The sequence below is a fragment of the Panthera uncia genome (genome assembly GCF_023721935.1).
Source record: "Panthera uncia isolate 11264 chromosome A3 unlocalized genomic scaffold, Puncia_PCG_1.0 HiC_scaffold_11, whole genome shotgun sequence".
In the NCBI taxonomy this organism is placed as follows: Eukaryota; Metazoa; Chordata; class Mammalia; order Carnivora; family Felidae; genus Panthera; species Panthera uncia.
In genome coordinates, this window is record NW_026057578.1 from 24,930,524 (window position 1) to 24,951,277 (window position 20,754).

At 41.7% G+C, this 20,754-nt stretch overlaps 1 protein-coding gene and 1 long non-coding RNA gene across 3 annotated transcripts in view; one reads left to right on the forward strand and one right to left on the reverse strand.

Annotated features, from left to right (window-relative positions):
- The window catches only part of CBFA2T2 (CBFA2/RUNX1 partner transcriptional co-repressor 2), a 141,761-nt gene extending 130,573 nt beyond the window's left edge, over positions 1-11,188 (reverse strand). For both annotated transcript variants that reach the window (XM_049649985.1, XM_049649984.1), the window contains exon 1: positions 11,009-11,188. In XM_049649985.1, coding sequence (XP_049505942.1) covers positions 11,009-11,042 — 34 coding nt within the window. In that variant the 5' untranslated portion in view covers positions 11,043-11,188. The remainder of the gene's footprint in view (positions 1-11,008) is intronic.
- A 129-nt stretch (positions 11,189-11,317) lies between these two features.
- Positions 11,318-20,754, forward strand: part of LOC125936119 (uncharacterized) — a 35,290-nt gene continuing 25,853 nt past the window's right edge. Inside the window, exon 1 of the long non-coding RNA XR_007461935.1 lies at positions 11,318-11,551. This is a non-coding gene — a long non-coding RNA (uncharacterized LOC125936119). The remainder of the gene's footprint in view (positions 11,552-20,754) is intronic.

Below are 20,754 nucleotides of genomic sequence, written 5' to 3' on the forward strand. Positions count from 1 at the left end.
TAGAAAGCTTATGAAAGAAATTGAGAAAGACAGAAAAAAATGGAAAAAGATTCCATGCTCCAGGATAGGAAGAACAAATATTGTTAAAATGTAAATACTACCCAAAGTAATCTACATATTCAATGCAATACCTATCAAAACAACACCAGCATTCTTCACAGAGCTAGAACAAAGAATCCTAAAATTTGTATGGAACCAGAAAAGACCCCAAATAGCCAAAGCAATCTTGAAAAAGAAAACCAAAGCAGGAAGCATCACAAACCCTGACTTCAAGTTGTATTACAAAGCTGTAATCATCAAGACAGTATGGTACTGGCACAAAAACAGACACTCAGATTAATGGAACAGAATACAGAACCGAGAAATGGATCCACAAACGTATGGCCAACTAATCTTTGACAAAGCAGGAAAGAATATCCAATGAAATAAAGACAGTCTCTTCAGCAAGCGGTGCTGGGAAAACTGGACAGCGACATGCAGAAAGATGAACCTGGACCACTTTCTTACACCATACATAAAAATAAACTCAAAATGGATAAAAGACCTAAACGTAAGACAGGAAGCCATCAAAACCCTCAAGGAGAAAGCAGGCAAAAACCTCTTTGACCTTGGCCGCAGCAACTTCTTCCTCAACATGTCTCCGGAGTCAAGGGAAACCAAAGCAAAAACGAACTATGGGGACCTCCTCAAAATAAAAAGCTTCTTGGGGCGCCTGGGTGGCTCAGTCGGTTAAGGGTCTGACTTCAGCTCAGGTCATGATCTTGCGGTCCGTTGAGTTCGAGCCCCACGTCGGGCTCTGTGCTGACAGCTCAGATCCTGGAGCTTGTTTCCAATTCTGTGTCTCCCTCTCTCTCTGACCCTCCCCCGTTCACACTCTGTCTCAAAAATAAATAAATGTTTACAAAAAAAAAAAAGCTTCTGCACAGTGAAGGAAACAATAAGCAAAACTAAAAGGCAACCGACAGAATATGAGAAGATATTTGCAAACGACATATCAGATGAAGGGTTAGTACCCAAAATCTATAAAGAACTTATCAAACTCAACACCCAAAAAACAAATGGTGCAATGAAGAAATGAGCAAAAGACATGAATAGACACCTCTCCAAAGAAGACATCCAGATGGCCAACCAACACATGAAAAAATACTCAATATCACTCATCATCAGGGAAATACAAATCAAAACCACGATGAGATACCACCTCACACCTGTCAGAATGGCTAACATTAACAACTCGGGCAACAACAGATGTTGGCGACGATGCAGAGAAACATGATCTCTTTGCACTGCTGGTGGGAATGCAAACTGGTGCAGCCACTCTGGAAAACAGTACGGAGGTTCCCAACAAAATTAAAAATAGAACTACCCTACGACCCAGCAACTGCACTACTAGATATTTATCCCAGGGATACAGGTATGCTGGTTCCAAGCGACACATGCACCCCAATGTTTATAGCAGCACTGTCAACAATAGCCAAAGTATGGAAAAATCCCAAATGTCCATCCATGAATGGATAAAGATGCGGTATATACATACAATGGAGTATTACTCGGCAATCAAAAAGAATGAAATCTTGCCATTTGCAACTATGTGGATGGAACTAGAGGGTATTATGCTAAGCGAAATTAGTCACTCAGAGAAAGACAAATATCCTTTGACTTCACTCATATGAGGACTTTAAGAAACAGAACAGATGAACATAAGGGAAGGGGAGCAAAAATAATATAACAGGGAGGGTGACAAAAACAGAGGAGACTCTTTTTTTTCAACGTTTTTTTTTTTTTGTTTTTTTTTATTTATTTTTGGGACAGAGAGAGACAGAGCATGAACGGGGGAGGGGCAGAGAGAGAGGGAGACACAGAATCGGAAACAGGCTCCAGGCTCCGAGCCATCAGCCCAGAGCCTGACGCGGGGCTCAAACTCACGGACCGCGAGATCGTGACCTGGCTGAAGTCGGACGCTTAACCGACTGCGCCACCCAGGCGCCCCCAGAGGAGACTCTTAAATATGGAAAACAAACAGAGGGTTATTGGAGGGGTTGTGAGAAGGGGGAGGGGCTAAATGGGTAAGGGGCATTAAAGAATCTACTCCTCAAATCATTGTTGCACTATATGCTAACTAACTTGGATATAAATTTAAAAAATAAATTAAATAAAAATACCGGATAAATAAATAAATAAATAAAATACAATAAAATGGGGCATTTGGTTGGCTTAGCCGATACAGCATACAACTCTTGATCTTGGGGTTGTGATTTCAAGCCTCATACTGGGTACAGAGATTACTTAAAAATAAAATCTCAAAAATAAATAAAATAAAATAAGACAAGACAAGACAAGACAAGACAACAACAACAATCACTTAGCCAGACCAACCCACCAAGAGAAAACTGAGGTGAAGCTTACAAAATCTGGAGCTACTGAACTCTAAGCAGTTCTAGGAGGCTAGAGAATGAATGCCTGAGGAACTAAAACATAACCTCTTCCCTTCCTGTTCCCCTCACCACTCAGAACTTCCCTCTCCTAAACCATCTCCACCTTTAATCTCAGCCACAAAGAGGGCTTGCTTTATGCCTGCCTTCTCCCTGCAAGGTTGGCCCCACTTCTCTAGAAAGAAACAAAAATCAAAGACATAACCACTTTCTCAAAATTAAGGACCAAAAAACCTAGTCATATTTTTGGTAGAGAAAAATGTCACTGGTATTTTAGATTTTATAGAGAGGGGAGGCAGAGAACAGGTAGTCATAAGGAGACTGTAAACTAGCTAAAAAATACATGGGAATTAGAGGAAACTGTATAATTAGTGTAGCTCTAGGGATTTAAGGTAAAAATGAATAAATTTCTGCTGGTGAATGTCTGTTCTCACGTGGCTTCGAAAAATTAAAAGCAGGCATGACCTCTGCAAGGAGATGGCTAAGTTAACAAAGGAATAAGAGAAACATTTGTAAGAGAGGAAAAGGTCAAAGTAGTGTGTCAAGGGAGCTGTGCTATGCCTGGTATTAACATTTCACTTGAGCTGCTGGAGAGGTCAGATTACATATTTGTCGCCATCAGCTAATTTAATTGAAAGGTCTAGCCGACTCCAAGGCTATAAATTCAGACAGAAGGATACCTAGCTCTGGGTTATTCTAAATTTTACTTTGATTTCTGCATTTAATTATGGCAATACAAAATAGAAGGACAGAGTCAAATCTTAAGGAGACACGTTCCAAAGAAAAGGTTCACTGCATAAATCCATGAACTATATTGGATGATCCACATTTGACAGCTCCTCACAGGGCCATGCAAAATTACTATGGACATTTCTTGGGCTTTTGATGTTCACTGCCATCATCTGTTTCACTGCTAAGACCAGGAAACATATGGGATGAATTGGTAAAGGATGCTGAGAGTTTCTGTTGCTTTTTTTTTTCTTTCAATCAGGATACCTCTGAACAAGACCAAGACCTAGTACAGTAGTCGTCTTTAAATCATATTCCAATTCCTAGGGCATTTTTAAATAAGAGAAGATGGTAGGCAAAGAAAGTTGCAGAAGATAGATGATGGGAAATCATTTTCAGGGAACACTGGGGTCCAAGGAACACATGTTTAAAAACCTCTAGTCTAGTTGGCAAAAAGCAGAAGCCATGTGATAGTAAAAAACAGTGGATTTTGGACTCAGATCTCAATGTAAAATGAGTAAACTCAACATCAGGATTGAACTAAGTTTGAACAGTGCATCTGCTACTGATTAACTGTGACCTTGGGCAATTTATTTAAGTTCTCTGAGTCTTATTTCCTTATCTGTGAAACAGAGATATTGACTCCCTCCCAAGGTTGTTCCAAGAATTACATGAGATGACTTAAGTGAAAAGCACCCAGCAGAAAATTTAGCAAAGAACCCTTTTTAAAAGAAGACTTAAAAGTCAGATTCAGGGGCACCTGAGTAGCTCAGTTGGTTATGTGCCCGACTTCCACTGAGGTCATTATCTCAAGGTTCATGGTTTCAAGCCCTGCGTCAGGCTCTGTGCTGACATCTCAGAGCCTGGAGTCTGCTTCAGATTCTGTGTCTCCCTCTCTCTCTCTGACACTCCCCCAATCATGCTGTCTCTTTCTGTCTCTCAAAAATAAATAAACGTTAAAAAAAAAAAAAAAAGTCAGATTCAGGGGCACCTAGGTGGCTCAGTTAAGCGTCAGACTTCAGATCAGGTCATGATCTCACGGTTCGTGGGTTCAAGCCCTGCATCAGGCTCTGTGCTGACAGCTCAGAGCCTAGAGCCTGCTTCGGATTCTGTGTCTCCCTCTCTCTCTGACCCTCCCCCGCTTGGATGCGCACACGCTCGCTCTCTGTCTCTCAAAAATAAATAAATAAACTTAAAAAAAAAAAGTCAGATTCATTCAGTCAGTATATCTGCAATGGACTCATTTCACAAGTTTAATTTATGGTACCCCAGCCCCTATAATTTCAGATAGCCTCAAGGCCTTCAAGGGTCCAGAGACAGAAACCAGAGACAAAGGCAAAAAGCTACTTAACCAGCCATAATAAAACCCAGAGACAGGATCTGTCACATGTACATATACTGGCTCATATTGCACATGGGGCCAGTTAGTACAGCGACAGTGAGGCCCCTCTTCTTGGTAATCTTACCAGAGTAGAAAAAATAACCAGGGAGAGATTGTCCCTCATTAGCCTTCAAGCTTTCAGGAATTGAAGTAAATCTTTACAATTCAGTGACTGCTTTCTATAATATGAGGCTCATAACAGTAGTCTAACACTAAGGAAAGAGGATAAAACTGGCAGGTGAGAAATCTTTTTTTTACACCTCTTTCCTCCTTTTTTTTCCTTATCCTTATCCTTTCCTTAGCCTGGAACTTATTAGTATATTAACCCATCTTGTTCCTAGTGCTGCATTTGTTCATTGGACACTATCTTTTAAATGATCTTTTCTGCCTAAAAGCATTTTTTAATTCAAATAACTAATCATAAAGTCTAGATTTGCATGTCCCACGACAGGCTCAAGAACAAGCTTAAAGTCGATCTTTGCTTACTTTTAGAATCTATTTGTATGTAGGAAAGCCAACAGGTTCCAAACCAGCACAAATGCATTCAACAGTCAAAGATGAAGACAGAAATCAAGTGAAGAAGTCCCAACTCTCCAATTAACCAAAGTCAATAACCCTCTCAAAACAACTGAAATCAAAGGATAACTTTGTTCCTAATAGGAAAACCTATACCCAATTCGAACACTAGGACTCACTGAAATTCCACACAAGGACTCACTGAAATATCAACTCTAAATTAACATCCAGATAGCAAGTAACTAAGTAAAGTTTTGTAGCAATATTATTACTCTAAAAGCCTTCAGCTCACTTTGACTCTGCCATGGGATAGAGGTGAGAGATGAGGCAACAAAGGTTCTGAACATCACCCTCAAAAAGGGGAGAAACAACCAGAAAAAGTTCTGTAGTGCAGTAATATTTAGATATCTGTAAGTACTGCTTCCCTTCCCTTATAAGTGCTATATTCTCAGCCTGATGGACTCAGGGCTTGATCTCAAGACTGTGAGATCATGACCTGAGCCAAAACCAAGAGTTGGACACTTAACCAACAAAACCCCCCCAGGTATCCCTTAAATGACTTTTCAAATGTAGGAACTTCACAGTGACCGAGTGTAGGAACAGGGGTTTGATTTTCCCATTCATTGATGGTCAACACATTTTTTTTAAGGTACTCTCTATATCCAAAGTGAGACTGGAACTCACAACTCAAAAGTCACATGCTCTATCAACTGAGCTAGCCAGATACTCTGAAGGCCAACATATTTTTAAAACATTTTTTTTAATGTTTACTTATTTTTGAGTGATGGAGCGTGAGCAGGGGAGGGGCAGAGAGAGAGAGGAAGACACAGAATTTGAAGCAGACTCTGAGCTGTCAGCATGGAGCCCCGATGTGGGGCTCAAACTCGCAGGTCGTGAGATCATGACCCGAACCGAAGTTGGATGCTTAACTGACTGATCCACCCAGGCACCCCAACACATTTTTTTTTAAGTTTATTTATTTATTTTGAGAGAGAGAGAGAGAGCAGGGGAGGGGCAGAGAGAGAGAGGGAGAGTCTGAATCCCAAGCAGGCTCTGCACTGTCAGCACAGAGCTCAACACGGGGCTCAAACTCACAAACCATGAAATCATGACCTGAGCTAAAGTCAGATGCTTAACCAAGTGAGCCACCCAGATGCCCACTTTTTTTTTTTAAGATTTTTTTTTTTTTTTAAGTAATCTCTACACCAGTATGGGACCTGAACTCACAGTCCCAAGATCAAGAGTTGCAAACTCCATGGACTGAGTCAGTGAGGTGCCCCAGTTAACACATTTTTAAATAACAGTTACTTTAATGTCAACAACTTAGGCTCTGCAGTCAGAAAGATCTAGATTTTAATCTGGGCTTGGTCACTTATTAGTTCTATAATGAGTCAATTTCTTGATTTGTAAAATCAGGACATATACCTACCTAAAAGAGTGGAGGATTAAAAGGCAAAAAGTTTATGACATCTGGCCCAAAATAAACATGGACTATTAGGGATTATTATTATTATTCTTAGGCAAGAATTATCCTCATTTATAGATTAAACAAATGGAGTCTCAGAAGTTAAAAAACTTCCCAGAACTGGGCCTCAAACCCAAAGTCTGCCTCCAAATTTTGCTTTTCCATTACGGATCGACAATGTATGATGATATGCGATCATGCACATCTCTGCCTTTTTTTGGTTTTTTGTTTACTTTTGGGAGAGACAGAGTGCAAGCTGGGGAAGGGCAGAGAGAGAGGGAGACACAGAATCTGAAGTGTCTCTGAGCCATCAGCACAGAGCCCGATGCAGGGCTCAAACCCATGAACTGTGAGACCATGACCTGAGCTGAAGTTGGACACTTAACTGACTGATCCACCCAGGCCCCCTATCTCTGCCTTTTTAAATAGGCTACTAACTGAAATTTAACAGGTCTTGATTGTGTGGTCACACATTATGGTGCTTTTAATTGTATTCTTTTTTTTTTTTTTTTCTTATCCAATAGTTTAGGCGAAAAGGGCTAAATGCATCAATGTGGCATAGTACTTAAGGACCACAGGAGAGGATGAGACCCTGTCTCTCATTGTCAGTATGCTTACCTGGGATAGCCTCCCATCTCTCCATCTGATTTGTGGCTTTTTAAATCTGCTTGTGAAGGGGCATCTGGCTGGCTCAACTGGAAGAGCATGCAAATGCTTGATCCTGGGGTCCTGAGTCTGAGCCCCACGTTCGGTATAGAGATTACTTAAACACATAAATAAACTTTAAAATCTGCTTATGAGCTGGGCTCAGACAGGTATCTTTGTTTGGAGAATGTGCAGAATATGAGTGAGCTCTAAGTGAAAGTCTGAGGTGTTATGCTATTAACTAGGTATAAAAGTTTTAATCATAGTCATGGTCCCAGCAAGAAAGATAACACACTCCAGAGTAAGGAGGGTTTAATAACAGGACCAAATAGGTAATAATCACAAGGAATAGCTGTAGTATCCTGGGACTAGTGAGAGCACTTCTAAGCCTGAGGAACAAAGGAAATTAAAATTTTGCAAATCCAAAGGAGTGAGTGGCAGAAAGAACCCTCCTTTCGAGGAATAGCAATCTTCAATCAAGGGACACAGCCAGCCAGAGGCAACACCCATAGGAAGGGAGAAAGGAAATTAAAATTCCCTAACCTTAGATGAGAAGGAAGCTCTTGATGTAGTTCACATAAGTCAGCCTTCCAGGGCAGAGAAAAGGCAACAGATGGAAAGTAGGACCTAGAAGAGCAAATGGAAGGTACCTAATTCAACCTCCAGGAAGTCTTTCAGGTAAACTTTCCCATCTCTTCTTTCATGCTAATGGACAAATGCCAGATAAGGAAAGGGTTACTGAACACGACAATTCTCACCCCTTTTGAATTAGGAAAGGCACAGGGCCTGTCTACCATATTTGTAATCAAGTTTGTTCACTAGCAAGTGTGGTCATTTACCATTCTACTTGTAATTTCACAATTCTTTGAAAGTCCAATAATTTACAGACCTTTCTCCAGCCTTAGGGACTTTCCACTTACCTTGTTAGGCAAAATAAGATCACAAAAATGCAGGAGCTTACATTTAGGAGTTTATATTCTTAGATAACTAAGAAGGCAGAATGAGGTCAAGTGTCACCAGAGAGAAAAGAGCTGCGGTATTGTGGAAAGTTCTGGAATGGGCTTCCTTGCCATCTGGCCCCTGCCGGAACAAGTCCAGCCAGAACTCACTGTTATCCTATCAACAAGGTACACAAAAGCTTCAATCAGGTTCCCTGCAGGTCCAGATCTGGAGAACAACTCACCAAGCACACAAGAGGTCCACCCCTCCTCCTCCTGGAAAAAAAGCCCCTCTTTTTCTTAGGCTGGTCCAAATGTTAACTCCTTATCTGAAACTTACTTGGACCCTCCAAGAACCATTAGTTATGCCAACCCTGTATTCTCAAAAGACTTTGCTTTGAGCACTATCATTATCCACGTACAGGTGCAGGGCCCCTACTAGCCTGTGAGATCCTAAGTCTTCTTTATACCCTCAGGCACAAACTGCACACAGAACACTATGTCAAGCACAGTATGAGTACTCCCATATATTATCATATGCATACCACATACATATTACTGATCATCACAAAACTGTAAATGTGGCAGGGGCTCTCATCAACTCAGTTTTACAGATGAGGAAAAGTGCACAAAAAGGTTAAATAACGTGCCCAAAGTCTCAAAGCTAATAGGATTTTGGACCCCAAGATTTCAACCTCAGCACAACTCCAGAACTGAATTTCAACCAGCCTCAGAGGTTAAGAAGAAGGTCCCACCACAAGACCAAAGGTCCCCACCCCTAAGATGCCCAGTTATTATTCACCAGCATGTGAAAAAACAATAATTGGAACTTCTACTCACACTTTAGATCATCCTTTTGCAAAAAAGGTCTATTTTTGCATGTTATAAAATGTACCTAACATAGACTACAGTTAATTAGCAATGTAATTGTAACTTAAAACATTCACATGTATGTGCATACTCAACCCTATCTACTAATACAAAGAACATGGAAAAACATTTTAGGCCAATGCTCTAGACTACTCCCCCGCCCCCCTCCAAGGACTCAGAGCTCCTACATTCTCTGCCCGGCACTTCCATTAAAAACATTAGCCAATCAAGCCTATAGGTAAGCTCCTAGAGGCAAGAGTCTGCTTTTATTCATTTTTGTAAGCCCTACACCAGCACAGGGCCTGGAGCTTAGCAGATGGTCAATGCTGAACCTAACTGTATCACGGGAACCTCACAGAAAAAATCCTCTCAATATTTTAATTCAGTTTACTATATGCTTCCAGATTAAAAGAAAAAGTGTATTAAGTATGCTAAGAATGTAATATAGAATTGTCTTAGGAACACTAAAATAAACAAACATACAAAACTTTGTTACATAATAGAACTAAAATTGTACTTTGGGGACATATTTTAAACTAAAAATTGCATGAAAGAGATTTGGACATAAAACATTTAAGTTCAGATTAAAACTCCTTTCATTTCACAGAGATGGTGCATCTTAGACCTAAAGGGTCAGCTCTGCCTCTCTTTTGTTATAAGCTCCAAGAACAGATCAAACTACGAAAAACAGCGATTTTGGGCTTGACTATGAAGAGGCATTGCTGGATGCATCTACTTTGCATTTCTTCAATCCAGTATCTAATGAGTGTCAAAGAAGAGAGGCTGTGTAAAGTCTCCCTTTTTTGTGAAGGACGTGGGCTCTGGGGCTAGATCACAGGGTTCCTTCTGTTCCTCAGTTTCATCCTCTGCAAAATGGTCATATTGAAATTCTTAACTCTTATTTACACTGTCACCAGGATTAAACGAAGAGAAAACATGCAAAATGGATTTATTGCTTTCCTCATTTACCTGTCTTCCCCTTCCCCAAACTAAACTTAAAGACTGAGTTTGGTCCATCTAGTTTGTTGTTATATTCCCATGGCTGAGAATGGTACTTTTTACTTAATAGATGATTTAAGAAACAGTGAATGAATAGAATGCAAAATGCCTGCTGCTGAAAAAATGTTAACTATCACTGCTATTGTAACGAGAAACAATTAAAATTTTATTGTTGTTATTAAGAGACACCAGGATCTCAAAATTCTAGGAGGAACACTAGATAAATGCTGGAATGGAGAAATGGAGGTAAGAAAAACAACTGGATCATAAAGCAGGACTAACCTAAGACAAAAATCGTAAAACAAATACACAACTAGAGCCCAATTTCGGGCTTTTCCGAGTGAGGTTCACCCTGGATGAGATTTATCAGCGATTACAGTAATAACAGCTTTCACGCTTGTGTATGTCCCAGTCTGTGCCAAGCATTCTACTGGCCTCACAAACCCAAGAACCGTGGCGGAGGGGATGGGGGTGGGGATGTGGAAATGCTCTCTACACCCCCATTTTGCAGAATGGAACTGAGGTTAGGAAAGACCCAAGGTCACATCCCCTGAGCCGGGGAGCCAGGATGTGAACCCAGGCAGTCTGATCCCCGAGCCTGCACTCAACAGGCCCCCTCAAAGAGGCCATCCTCGCCTCCCCCACCATCCGCCGCACACCCCTCGAAATTGGGCGTGTAGAATACTCCCCCAGAAACAACACTCAGTGGCCTCAGCACCGGGAGGACAAAACAATCCTTGTCCGCGAGTAAGTCCGATGGACGCCGGCCCGGCCTGGGCTCCGAGGCCGCGGTCCCCACAGCTTCATTCGCATCGCGAGCTCCGAGCCCTCCGGGCCGCGCAGGAAGCGCCCGGGCGGCCTCGAGAACCCGGGAAGGCCCGGCCCGCCGCGTGACCTTGGATCTGCCGCCCTGCTTCGGGCCTCAGTTTCCCCAATCTGGCCTGGCGCCGGGGGCCTCTCGGGAGCTGGCGCCTGTGGAGCAGCAGGCCCCTCACACGCCCCCCTCAGCCTCCCGCCTTCCCGCTCTGCTTACGCTGGAAGGCGGCCGCTCCAGGGACGCCCACCATCGCCGCACGCCTCCGCCGTGCGCCTCCCGCCTCCACCCGCGGCCCGGGTCCCTCGGAGGCGCCGCCGCGAGACCTGGAGCAGCAAAGCTCGCCAGCCCCAGCTCCGCTGCTGCCGCTGCCGCCAACGCTGCCGTTAGGCCGCGCGCCGCCCCGCCCCCCTGGTTGGCTCCGCCCCGCCCCCCGGGCACGCCCCCGCCGCGCGCCCACCCGACCAACGCACACGGAAGCCCGGCCCCAAGACCCGCTCCAGCTAAGCCCCGCCCCTTCCGCGCGAACCTACCGCCCTATCCCGGCGCATCCAGCTTCTCAAGCCCGCCTCCCCTGTGTCACGCGCGCCCGTCACGCGCAAGGCCCACTCGTCTGGCACTGGGCTTCCGGCTGTGGCCTGGGCGGCGACCCAGGCCGGGAGGTGGAGGCAAGGGCCTAGGGGGTGGAGCTTAGGGGGGAGGGGACAGCGCCACACCTGAGTTCTCCAGATTAAGGCCTTGTCGCCCTGAACAAGTCATGGGGTAAGTCACTTACCCCCTTTTGGCCTACTCTGTTATAAATGTCTAAAATGTCATCACAATATTAATAACCGTTAGCTATAATAACCGTTGTATTACTTCATCTTCAGGTGCTACTTTTATACACTCATCCAGTCAATCCTCACAATGAGGGAGAGAGGTATTATTTTCCCTTTTCTATACATGCAGAAAGGGCTTTTCCACCGACCAACTTGCCCACGGGTTACTGTTAACATAAAGCAGAGTTGGGGTTGGATCCTCAAAACTTTGACTTCAGACCCAATTCTTTGAGCTGCCTCCCAAAGAATCAAAAACAGGAATTAAAATTAAAACAGATTAAAAATTCCAAACTCCTCCATGTACAAAGACACCATAAGTAAAGTTTGGTTTCTTTTAAAAGCAAAAGACTGGGATAAAATATTTGCAACATATTCAACAACGAATCAATATTCAGAATAAAGAACTATAAAACATTAAGAAGAAAAAGATAATTCAATAGAAAAATGGTTAGGATGCCTAGATGTCTCAGTCAGTAGAGCATGCAACTCTTGATGTCAGGGTTATGAGTTTGAGCCCCACGTTGGGCATAGAGATTAGTTAAAAATAAAGAAAAATGAACAAAGAGGATGAATAGACAATACACAGAAAAGAAAATGTGAATGGCTAATAAACATTAAAATTGATGTTCAGGGACACCTGGGTGGCTCCATGGGTTAAGTATCCAAATCTTGGTTTTGGCTTAGGTCATGATCTCATGGTTTCCAGAGCTCGAGCCCCACATTAGGCTCTGTTCTGACAGCACAGAGCCTGCTTAGGATTCTCTCTCTCCCTATCTCTCTCTCTGCCCTTCCCCCACTCATGCTGTCTCTCTCAAAAATGAACTTTAAAAAAAAAAGTTGTGTAAAAAAAAAATAGATGTTCAACCTCTCTTATAGTCAGGAAAACAATGAGTTGCCCTATTTCATGCATTAGAGTTGGAAATTCCATTTGTGGGTCCCCATCCCAAAGAAATACTTGCTTATGTGCACAAAAAGATGCATAGGAAGGAAGTTTATATCAGAATTATTTATAAGAACAAAAATAAAAATTGGCTTGAGTGTCCTACATGGAGAATTAGTGAAATAAACTGTACAAAATAATGTGCAACATGTAAAAAGTAGGTCTACTTGTGGTAATAAGAAAGGGTTTCCAACACATATTGTGAACTGGAAAAGAAAATTGGAGTTCCATGAATTTGTTCTTTTGCTTTACTCCAAGTTGGGGATAATTGGATAATTTTCAACACCTATATATTATATTTACTCTAAAATGGTGTTAAATCGAAGAGCCCACATACCAGAGCCTGGATATACATCATGGCTCCACATTTACCATCTATACAACCTCAGACAAGTCATTTCATCTTTCTGAGCCTCAGCAAGTGGCTCATGATAGCTTACAAGATTGTTGCATGAAAAACACAGTCCTGGTACATTTTTTAAATGTTGCAATTATTATTATATGCACTTTTTTTTTTTAATTTTTTTTTTCAATGTTTTTTATTTATTTTTGGGACAGAGAGAGACAGAGCATGAACGGGGGAGGGGCAGAGAGAGAGGGAGACACAGAATCGGAAACAGGCTCCAGGCTCTGAGCCATCAGCCCAGAGCCCGACGCAGGGCTCGAACTCAAGGACCGCGAGATCGTGACCTGGCTGAAGTCGGAGGCTTAACCAACTGCGCCACCCAGGCGCCCCTATATGCACTTTTTAAAAAAATTTCTCTTCCCACTCTCTCACCCCCACCCCACTCCCAGTCTCTAGCCTTCATGTTTTGAGGTTGCTCAAAAAAATTCCATTATTGGGGTACTTGGCTGGTTCATTTGGTAGAGCATGTGACTCTTAATCTCGTGGTCATAAGTTCAAGTCCCACGTTGGATGTGGAGCCTACTTTAAAAAAATTTTTTTGAGAGAGGCAGAGAGAGAGGGAGAGAATCCCAAGCAAGGTCTACACTGTCAGCGCAGAGCCCAATGTGGGGCTTGAACTCAAGAACCATGAGATTATGACCTGAGCTGAAATCAGGAGTACAACGCTTAACCGACTGAGCCATCCAGGCACCCCCCTCCCGCCCCCCAAAAAATTTTTTTTAATTCCATTACCATTTGAATCCTGCTCTATAATGCCTTGCCTTCACTTAGCACTTGGCTATCTGGGATATAATGACTGTGCAACATTTTTAATATTTTTATGACACAGACATTTAAGAAATGTTTGCTGAATTAAGTCTGGGAGGAAGAAAGGAAGAAGGGAAGATAATTAACTGCCCAAGATCATATACTATAAATTGGCTGCCCAGAGAGGCTGCACAAAGAATGTTTTGCCACCATGTTCAGCCCAACAAGCATGAATTCATTTGTCAAACATTTAGTGAGAAATTAGTCCCTAATTCAGTGATTCTCAAAATCATTTGAAGCAAAAAACTGATTTAGAAACCCATGATCAGGAAGATTCCAGGCCTGGAACAGTAAGTGGGCTGCCCTCTAGAGGTGGAGGAAAAGAACAATGCCTTCTACTTCCTGAAGACTCACTTGTCCTGCCTTGCCTAGCCAGACCTGGCTTACTTCTGCGACCACATCTCCATCACCCTCATGCTGACCAGACAGGCCTATTGAGACCCAGTGTATACCAGAGCTCTGAGCCTCAACTGTGGGAGCCATGTTCCTCCTTCCACACAACCACCCCCACTTCACTCCTACTTACTCTTGAGGTATCAGCTCATCTGGTACTCCCTCAGAGAAGCCCTCTCTAACCCTCCAGACTTGTCAGAACTCCTTATATCCACTCCTACAATACCATGCACCTCTTCTCCATGGCATATAACCTATTATTTTCTCCATTTCTGAATTATTATACATCATTCTCTGTAGACCACGAGAACTGTAAAAACTTTGCTTTTTTCACCATTGTATCTCCAGTGTCTGGGACAGAGTTGGAACTCCATAAGTATCTGTTAAATAAATAAGGGAAATATTAAAGCAGAGATAGACACAAGGGGCCGTGAGACTGCAAATAACAGTCTTTCTAGTCTCCCCTTTGATCCCTCCCATCACGTACTGTTGGGGGTCATAGAAGTATATTCAAGAAAGGAAAGAATTAATTTATTCATTAAAAAATATTTATCAAGTACTTATCTTGTGCTATGCCTTGTGCTAGGATAAAGTAATCAATAAGGTAATGCTGCTACCCACATGCAGCTTAGTCTATGGAAACGGACAAGTGGAAGTATAACTTAATGTCAAAAACAGAGTAAGGGAGAGAGAGATGGTTCAAGAGGTATGAGGATTATCATTTTATAGTGGTAGGCAGGAAAGTAGCTCTGAAATTATACATTAAATGAGACCATAGTGAAATGAAGTATCAGATCATAGGAATATCTGAGCGATTGTGTTCTAGGTAGGGAGGACAGCAAATGCAAAGGCCCTGAGTAGGAAATAAACTTCCTGGACGTAAGGCACAAAGTGGTCAATATGATTGAAGCTGTGTGGATGAGAGGAATAGTGGGAAATGAGTCCAGGAGCGGAGGCAGAACCAGATATTGCAGGGCTTTGGCACCCACGGAAAAGTATGTGAATTTCATTGTAAGACCAGCAGGAGATTTTGCAGGGTTTGGAGCAGGTTAGTGGCCTAACCTGATGACATTTTGAAAATATGCTTCTACCTCCTGTGGGGAGAATAGATTATAGGGTTAGAAGGCTGAGGGTTAAGATGTCCAGTGGTGGGGCACCTGGCTGGTTCACTTGGTAGAGCATGGGACTCTTGATCTCAGGGTCGTGAGTCTAAACCCCATGTTGGGTGTAGAGCTTATTTTTAAAAAGGGGGGGGGGGGGGGGGGGGGGGCAGGGTGGCTCTGTCAGTTGAGCATCTGACATTTGATTTTGGCTCAGGTCATGATCTCACTGTTCCTGGGTTTGAGCCCTGCGTCAGCTCTGCTCTAATAACACAGAGGCTGCTTGGGACTCCCTCTCCTCTTTCTCTGCCCCTCCTCCTCCTCTCTCTGTTTCTCTTTCAAAATAAATAAATAGACAACAACAACAACAACAAACCTGGAAAGAGAAAGCAAATTAAACCCAGAGCAAGCTGATGATAAGAAATAATAATGATAAAAGCAGAACTCAACTGAAGTGAGAAAAGAATAAAAATCAATGAAACCAAAATTTCTAGTTCTTTGAAAAGATTAATAAAGTCGATAAACCTTTAACAAGACTAACAAATATATCAATTTGTTATATATATATAAAACAATGTAACAATATATCAATTTTTAAAATGATGGAAGGGGAAAAAAAAAGAATGAAAGAAGGAATGTTAGTATAGACTTCACCAATAGTGAAAGGGTAATAAATAATAGTTTTATGCCTGTAAATTTGGTAACTCAGATGAGATTGACCAACTTCTTAAAAGACTCAACCCACTAAAACTCACTCAAAAAATTGATAATGTGAATACTCCAATATTTATTTTTTATTTATTTTTTATTTTTTTTGGCAGGGTGGGGGGGGTATTCAGATTCAGTATTTGTTAAATGAATTAAATTTATAGTTAAAGATTTCCTAGCCAAGAAAACTCCAGACCCAAAAGGTTTCACTGGTTTATTCTACCAAATATTTAAGAAGAAATAATGCCAATTTTACATGATATCTTCCAGAAAATAAACAAGGAGGAAGCATTTTCGACTCATTTTATGAAGCCAAGATTACCCTGATAGCAATACCATGCTAACATATTACAAAAAAAGAAAACTAGAGACTAATATGTCTCATGAAGACATATACAAGCAAAAATCTTCAACAAAACAGTAACAAATTGAATTAAACAGTATATAAAAAAGATAGTGCAGAGGGGCCTGGGTGGCTCAGTCAGTTAAGCATTGGACTCTTTTTTTTGTTTTTTTTTTTTAACATTTTTTTTTCCTTTAAGCATTGGACTCTTGATTTCAGCTCAGGTCATGATCTCACAGTTCATGGGATCGAGCCCTATGTCAGGCTTTGCGCTGACAGCATGGAGCCTGCTTGGGGTTCTTTCTCTCTCTCCCCACCTCAATCTCTCAAAAGAAATAAACATTGAAAAAAATTTTTTAGGGACGCCTGGGTGGCTCAGTCGGTTAAGCATCCAACTTCGGCTCAGGTCATGATATCACAGTTTGTGAGTTTGAACCCTGCATCGGGCTCTGTGCTGACAGTTCGGAGCCCAGAGCCTGCTTTGGATTCTGTGTCCCATTCTCTCTCTGCCCCTCCCCCACCTGTGCTGTGTCTCAAAGTTAAATAAATGTAAAAAAATAATAATAAATTTAAAAAAAAATAAATAAATTTTTTAAAAAGATAGTACCAGGGGCGCCTGGGTGGCTCAGTCGGTTAAGCGTCCGACTTCGGCTCAGGTCATGATCTCGCGGTCCGTGAGTTTGAGCCCCACGTCGGGCTCTGTGCTGACAGCTCAGAGCCTGGAGCCTGTTTCAGATTCTGTGTCTCTCTCTCTCTGACCCTCCCCCGTTCATGCTCTGTCTCTCTCTGTCTCAAAAATAAGTAAACGTTAAAAAAAAAATTTTTTTTTTAATAAAATAAAAATAAAAAGATCGTACCAAAAAAAAGTGCATCATGGTCAAATTGGGATTATCCCGGGAATGCAAGCCTGGTTTAAAAACTTATTTTTTATATATTTTTAAATGTTTATTTTTCAGAGAAAGAGAACATGTACAAGAGCGTGTGTCAGCAGGGGAGGGGCAGAGAGGGAGACAGAGGATCCCAAGCAGACTCTGAGCTGTCAGTGCAAAGCCCAATGTGGGGCTTGAACTCATGAACCGTGAGATCACGACCTGGACTGAAGTTGGATGTTCTATCAACTGAGGTGCCCAAAACTTATGTTTGTTTGTTTGTTTGTTTTTTAAGTTTATTTATTTATTTTGAGAGAGAGCGGGAGAGGGTATGTGCATGCATGACCAGGGAGTGGCAGAGAGGGAGAGAGAGAATCCCTAGTAGACTCCAGGCTGTCAGCCCAGAGCCCAACACATGTCTTGATCTCAGGAACCATGAGAATGTAACCTGAGCCAAGATTGAGAGTTGGTCGCTTAACCAACTGAGCCGCTCAGCTGCCCCTGTTTTTTGTTTGTTTGTTTGTTTGTTTAAGATTTTATTTTTAAGTAATTTCTACACCCAATATGGGGCTTGAATTTATGACCCTGAGATCAAGAATTGCAGGTTCCACAGACTGAGCCAGCTAGGTGCCCCTAAAAACTTATGTTTACACAAAAACCTGTGCATGACTGTTTATAGCAGCCTTATTCAAAATTACCAAAAACTGGAAATAATTTAAATGTCCCTCAACTAGTGAATGGATAAACAGACTGTGGTACGTTCGTCATACAAATGAACACTATGTAGAGATCAAAAGAAACAAATTTCTGATACTCAAAATAATATGGACGAATTTCAAAGAAGCCAGACTCAGGGTACCTGCCTGGTTCAGTCGGTAGAACATGTGACTCTTGATCTCGGGGTTCAAGCCCCAGGTTGGGTGTAGAGAGTACTTGAAAGAAAGGAAGGAAGGAAGGAAGGAAGGAAGGAAGGAAGGAAGGAAGGAAGAAAGAAAGAAAGAAAGAAAGAAAGAGGCCAGACTCAAAAGGTTACATATTCTATAATTCCACTTACAGGATTTTTTTAAAAGGCAAAATTATGGGAACAGAAAATAGATCTGTGTCATCAGACACTTATGGTAGGGGTAAATTATGACTATAAAAGGGCACAGGGAAATTCTGGGGCTGATGGAGCTGTTCTACATCTTGTTTATCATGATGGTTATAGGATTGTATGCATTTATCAAAACTCGTAGAACTGTACATTTTTTAAAGTTCCAAGGAATTTTATGTAAAATTTTCAAAAGTAAATTTAAAAGTGAAAAATTGGGGTGACTGGGTGGCTCACTTGGTTAGGCATTCGACTTGGTTTCAGCTCAGGTCATGATCTCAGGGTTCTGGCTTCGAGCCCTGTCCTGGGCCCTGAGCTGACGGCACAGAGCCTGCTTGGAATTCTCTGTCTTCCTCTCTCTGCCCCTCACCCGCTCGTGCTTTCTCTCTCTCAGAATAAATAAATAAATAAATAAATAAATAAATAAATGTAAGAAAATAAAATAAAATAATATAAAAGTGAAAAATTGAGGGATGCCTGGCTGGCTTGGTTGGTAGAGCATGCAACTCTTGATCTCAGGATCATAAGTTCGAGCCCCACATTGGGCAAATTGTTTATTTGTTTATAATTTTTTTTAAAGTTTATTTATTTATTTTGAGAGAAAGAGAGTGACCAGGGGAGGGACAGAGAGGCAGAGAGAGAATCCCAAGCAGGCTCCATACTGTCAGCACCGAGCCTGATGTGTGAACTGTGAGATCATGACCTGAGCCAAAACCAAGAGTCAGTTGCTTAACTGACTGAGCCACCCAGGAGCCCCAAAGAGTTTATTTTTTAAAAATAAGTAAATGAAATCTTTAAAAACTAAATTAAAGTTAAAAACATAAGTAAAAGTGACAATTTGAAGTATAATGTGTAGGTATGACAAGATGCACAAACCTCAAGCATACAGCTCAATGAATTATTTCAGGCTTAACACCTGTAACGACCACTTATATCATTTTCCACCACCCTAACAGGCTCCCTAGTTTCCCTTTCCAGTCAATACCTGACCTAAAGGTTACCACTATTCTGATCTCTATCATTATAGCTATATGATTGATTTTTGTTTAACAGCTCTATTGAGATATGACTCATATACCATACACTCACCCATTTAAAGTATATAGTATGGTAGTTTTTAGTAGTCACAGAGTTGTGTAACCAGCACCAGAAACCCCATACTCATTAGCAGTTATTCCCCATTCTGCCCATCCCCAACTCTTGTGATTGTTTTTTTTTTTATTTTTTAAGTTTATGTATTTATTTTTAGTAATCTCTATACCCAATGTGGGACTCGAACACACAACCCCGAGATCAAGGGTTGCATGCTCTTACCAGCTGAGCCAGCCAAGTGCTCCCCCATGATTGCTTTTTTAAACCTTTATCTTTATTGAAGGGTGCCTGGGTGGCTCAGTCAGTAGAGCATGTGGCTCTTGATCTTAGGGTCATGACTTCAAGCCCTGTGTTGGGCTCTGTGCTAGGCATGAAACTTACTTGGAAAAAAAAAAAAAAGGAAAGGAAAAAAGAAACAAAAACTTAATTGGGGCATACTGTTTATGTACAATGAGCCACATCAATTTAAAGGGCTCAATTTGATGAATTTTGACAGTTGTATATACCTGTGAAATCACCAGCACTATCCAGATACAGAACATTTCCATCACCCCTGTAAGATTCCTCCTGTTCTGCTGTAATCCATCCTTCCATCTGTACCTGGACCCAGGGAACCACTGATTGACTTTCTGTCACTATGCACTGGTTTGCATTTTCTAGACTTGCATGTAAATGAACTCCTACAGCAGGTACTCTTTTTTCTGGCTTCTGTCATCCAACATAATGATTTTGAGATTTATCTGTGTTGTTGTATCTAGCAGTAATTTTCCTTCCTTTCTGTTGCCAGGTAGTATTCCACTGTTTGGATATACCACATTCCACTGTTTTTGAAAATAAAATTTTCTTGCTAAAGACCTGGGTAGGCCTGACTTCGAATCTATACCTTTCCCAAGTTCTGTCTGATTTCAGACGTAGAGAAAATGAATTAGTCTCCACAGGTTCACTACTTCATCATTTTTGCTTAAAAAATGGTACGGTGTGTATGTGTGTTGAAGGTGGGGAAGAGAGGCCCTCTGGAAACATCAGAGACACAGAGCATCAGCCTGTGGTTGATTGGTTACCTAAGGTACCAATTCCTTGATTTTGTTACCTAAGGCCTGAGGGACACTAACATTTAGGAGTTAGAGTCAGGGCCAGGTGCCTTATAAGTTTTCTTTTTAAAAATTTCTTTAAATTTTTTAAAGTAATTTCCACATCCAACATGGGGCTTAAACTCACAAGCCTGAGACCAAAAGTCTCAGGCTCCACGGATTGAGACCGCCGGGCGCCCCAGGGCCAGGGGCCTTATAAACTGAATTTGATTTCACCTTTGTAACAGCTCCGTTTTCATTCCAAAGGAACTGAATCTCAGAAAGGTTAAGGGACTTACCAAAAAATTTGCCTGAGTCAGAAGCTTAGT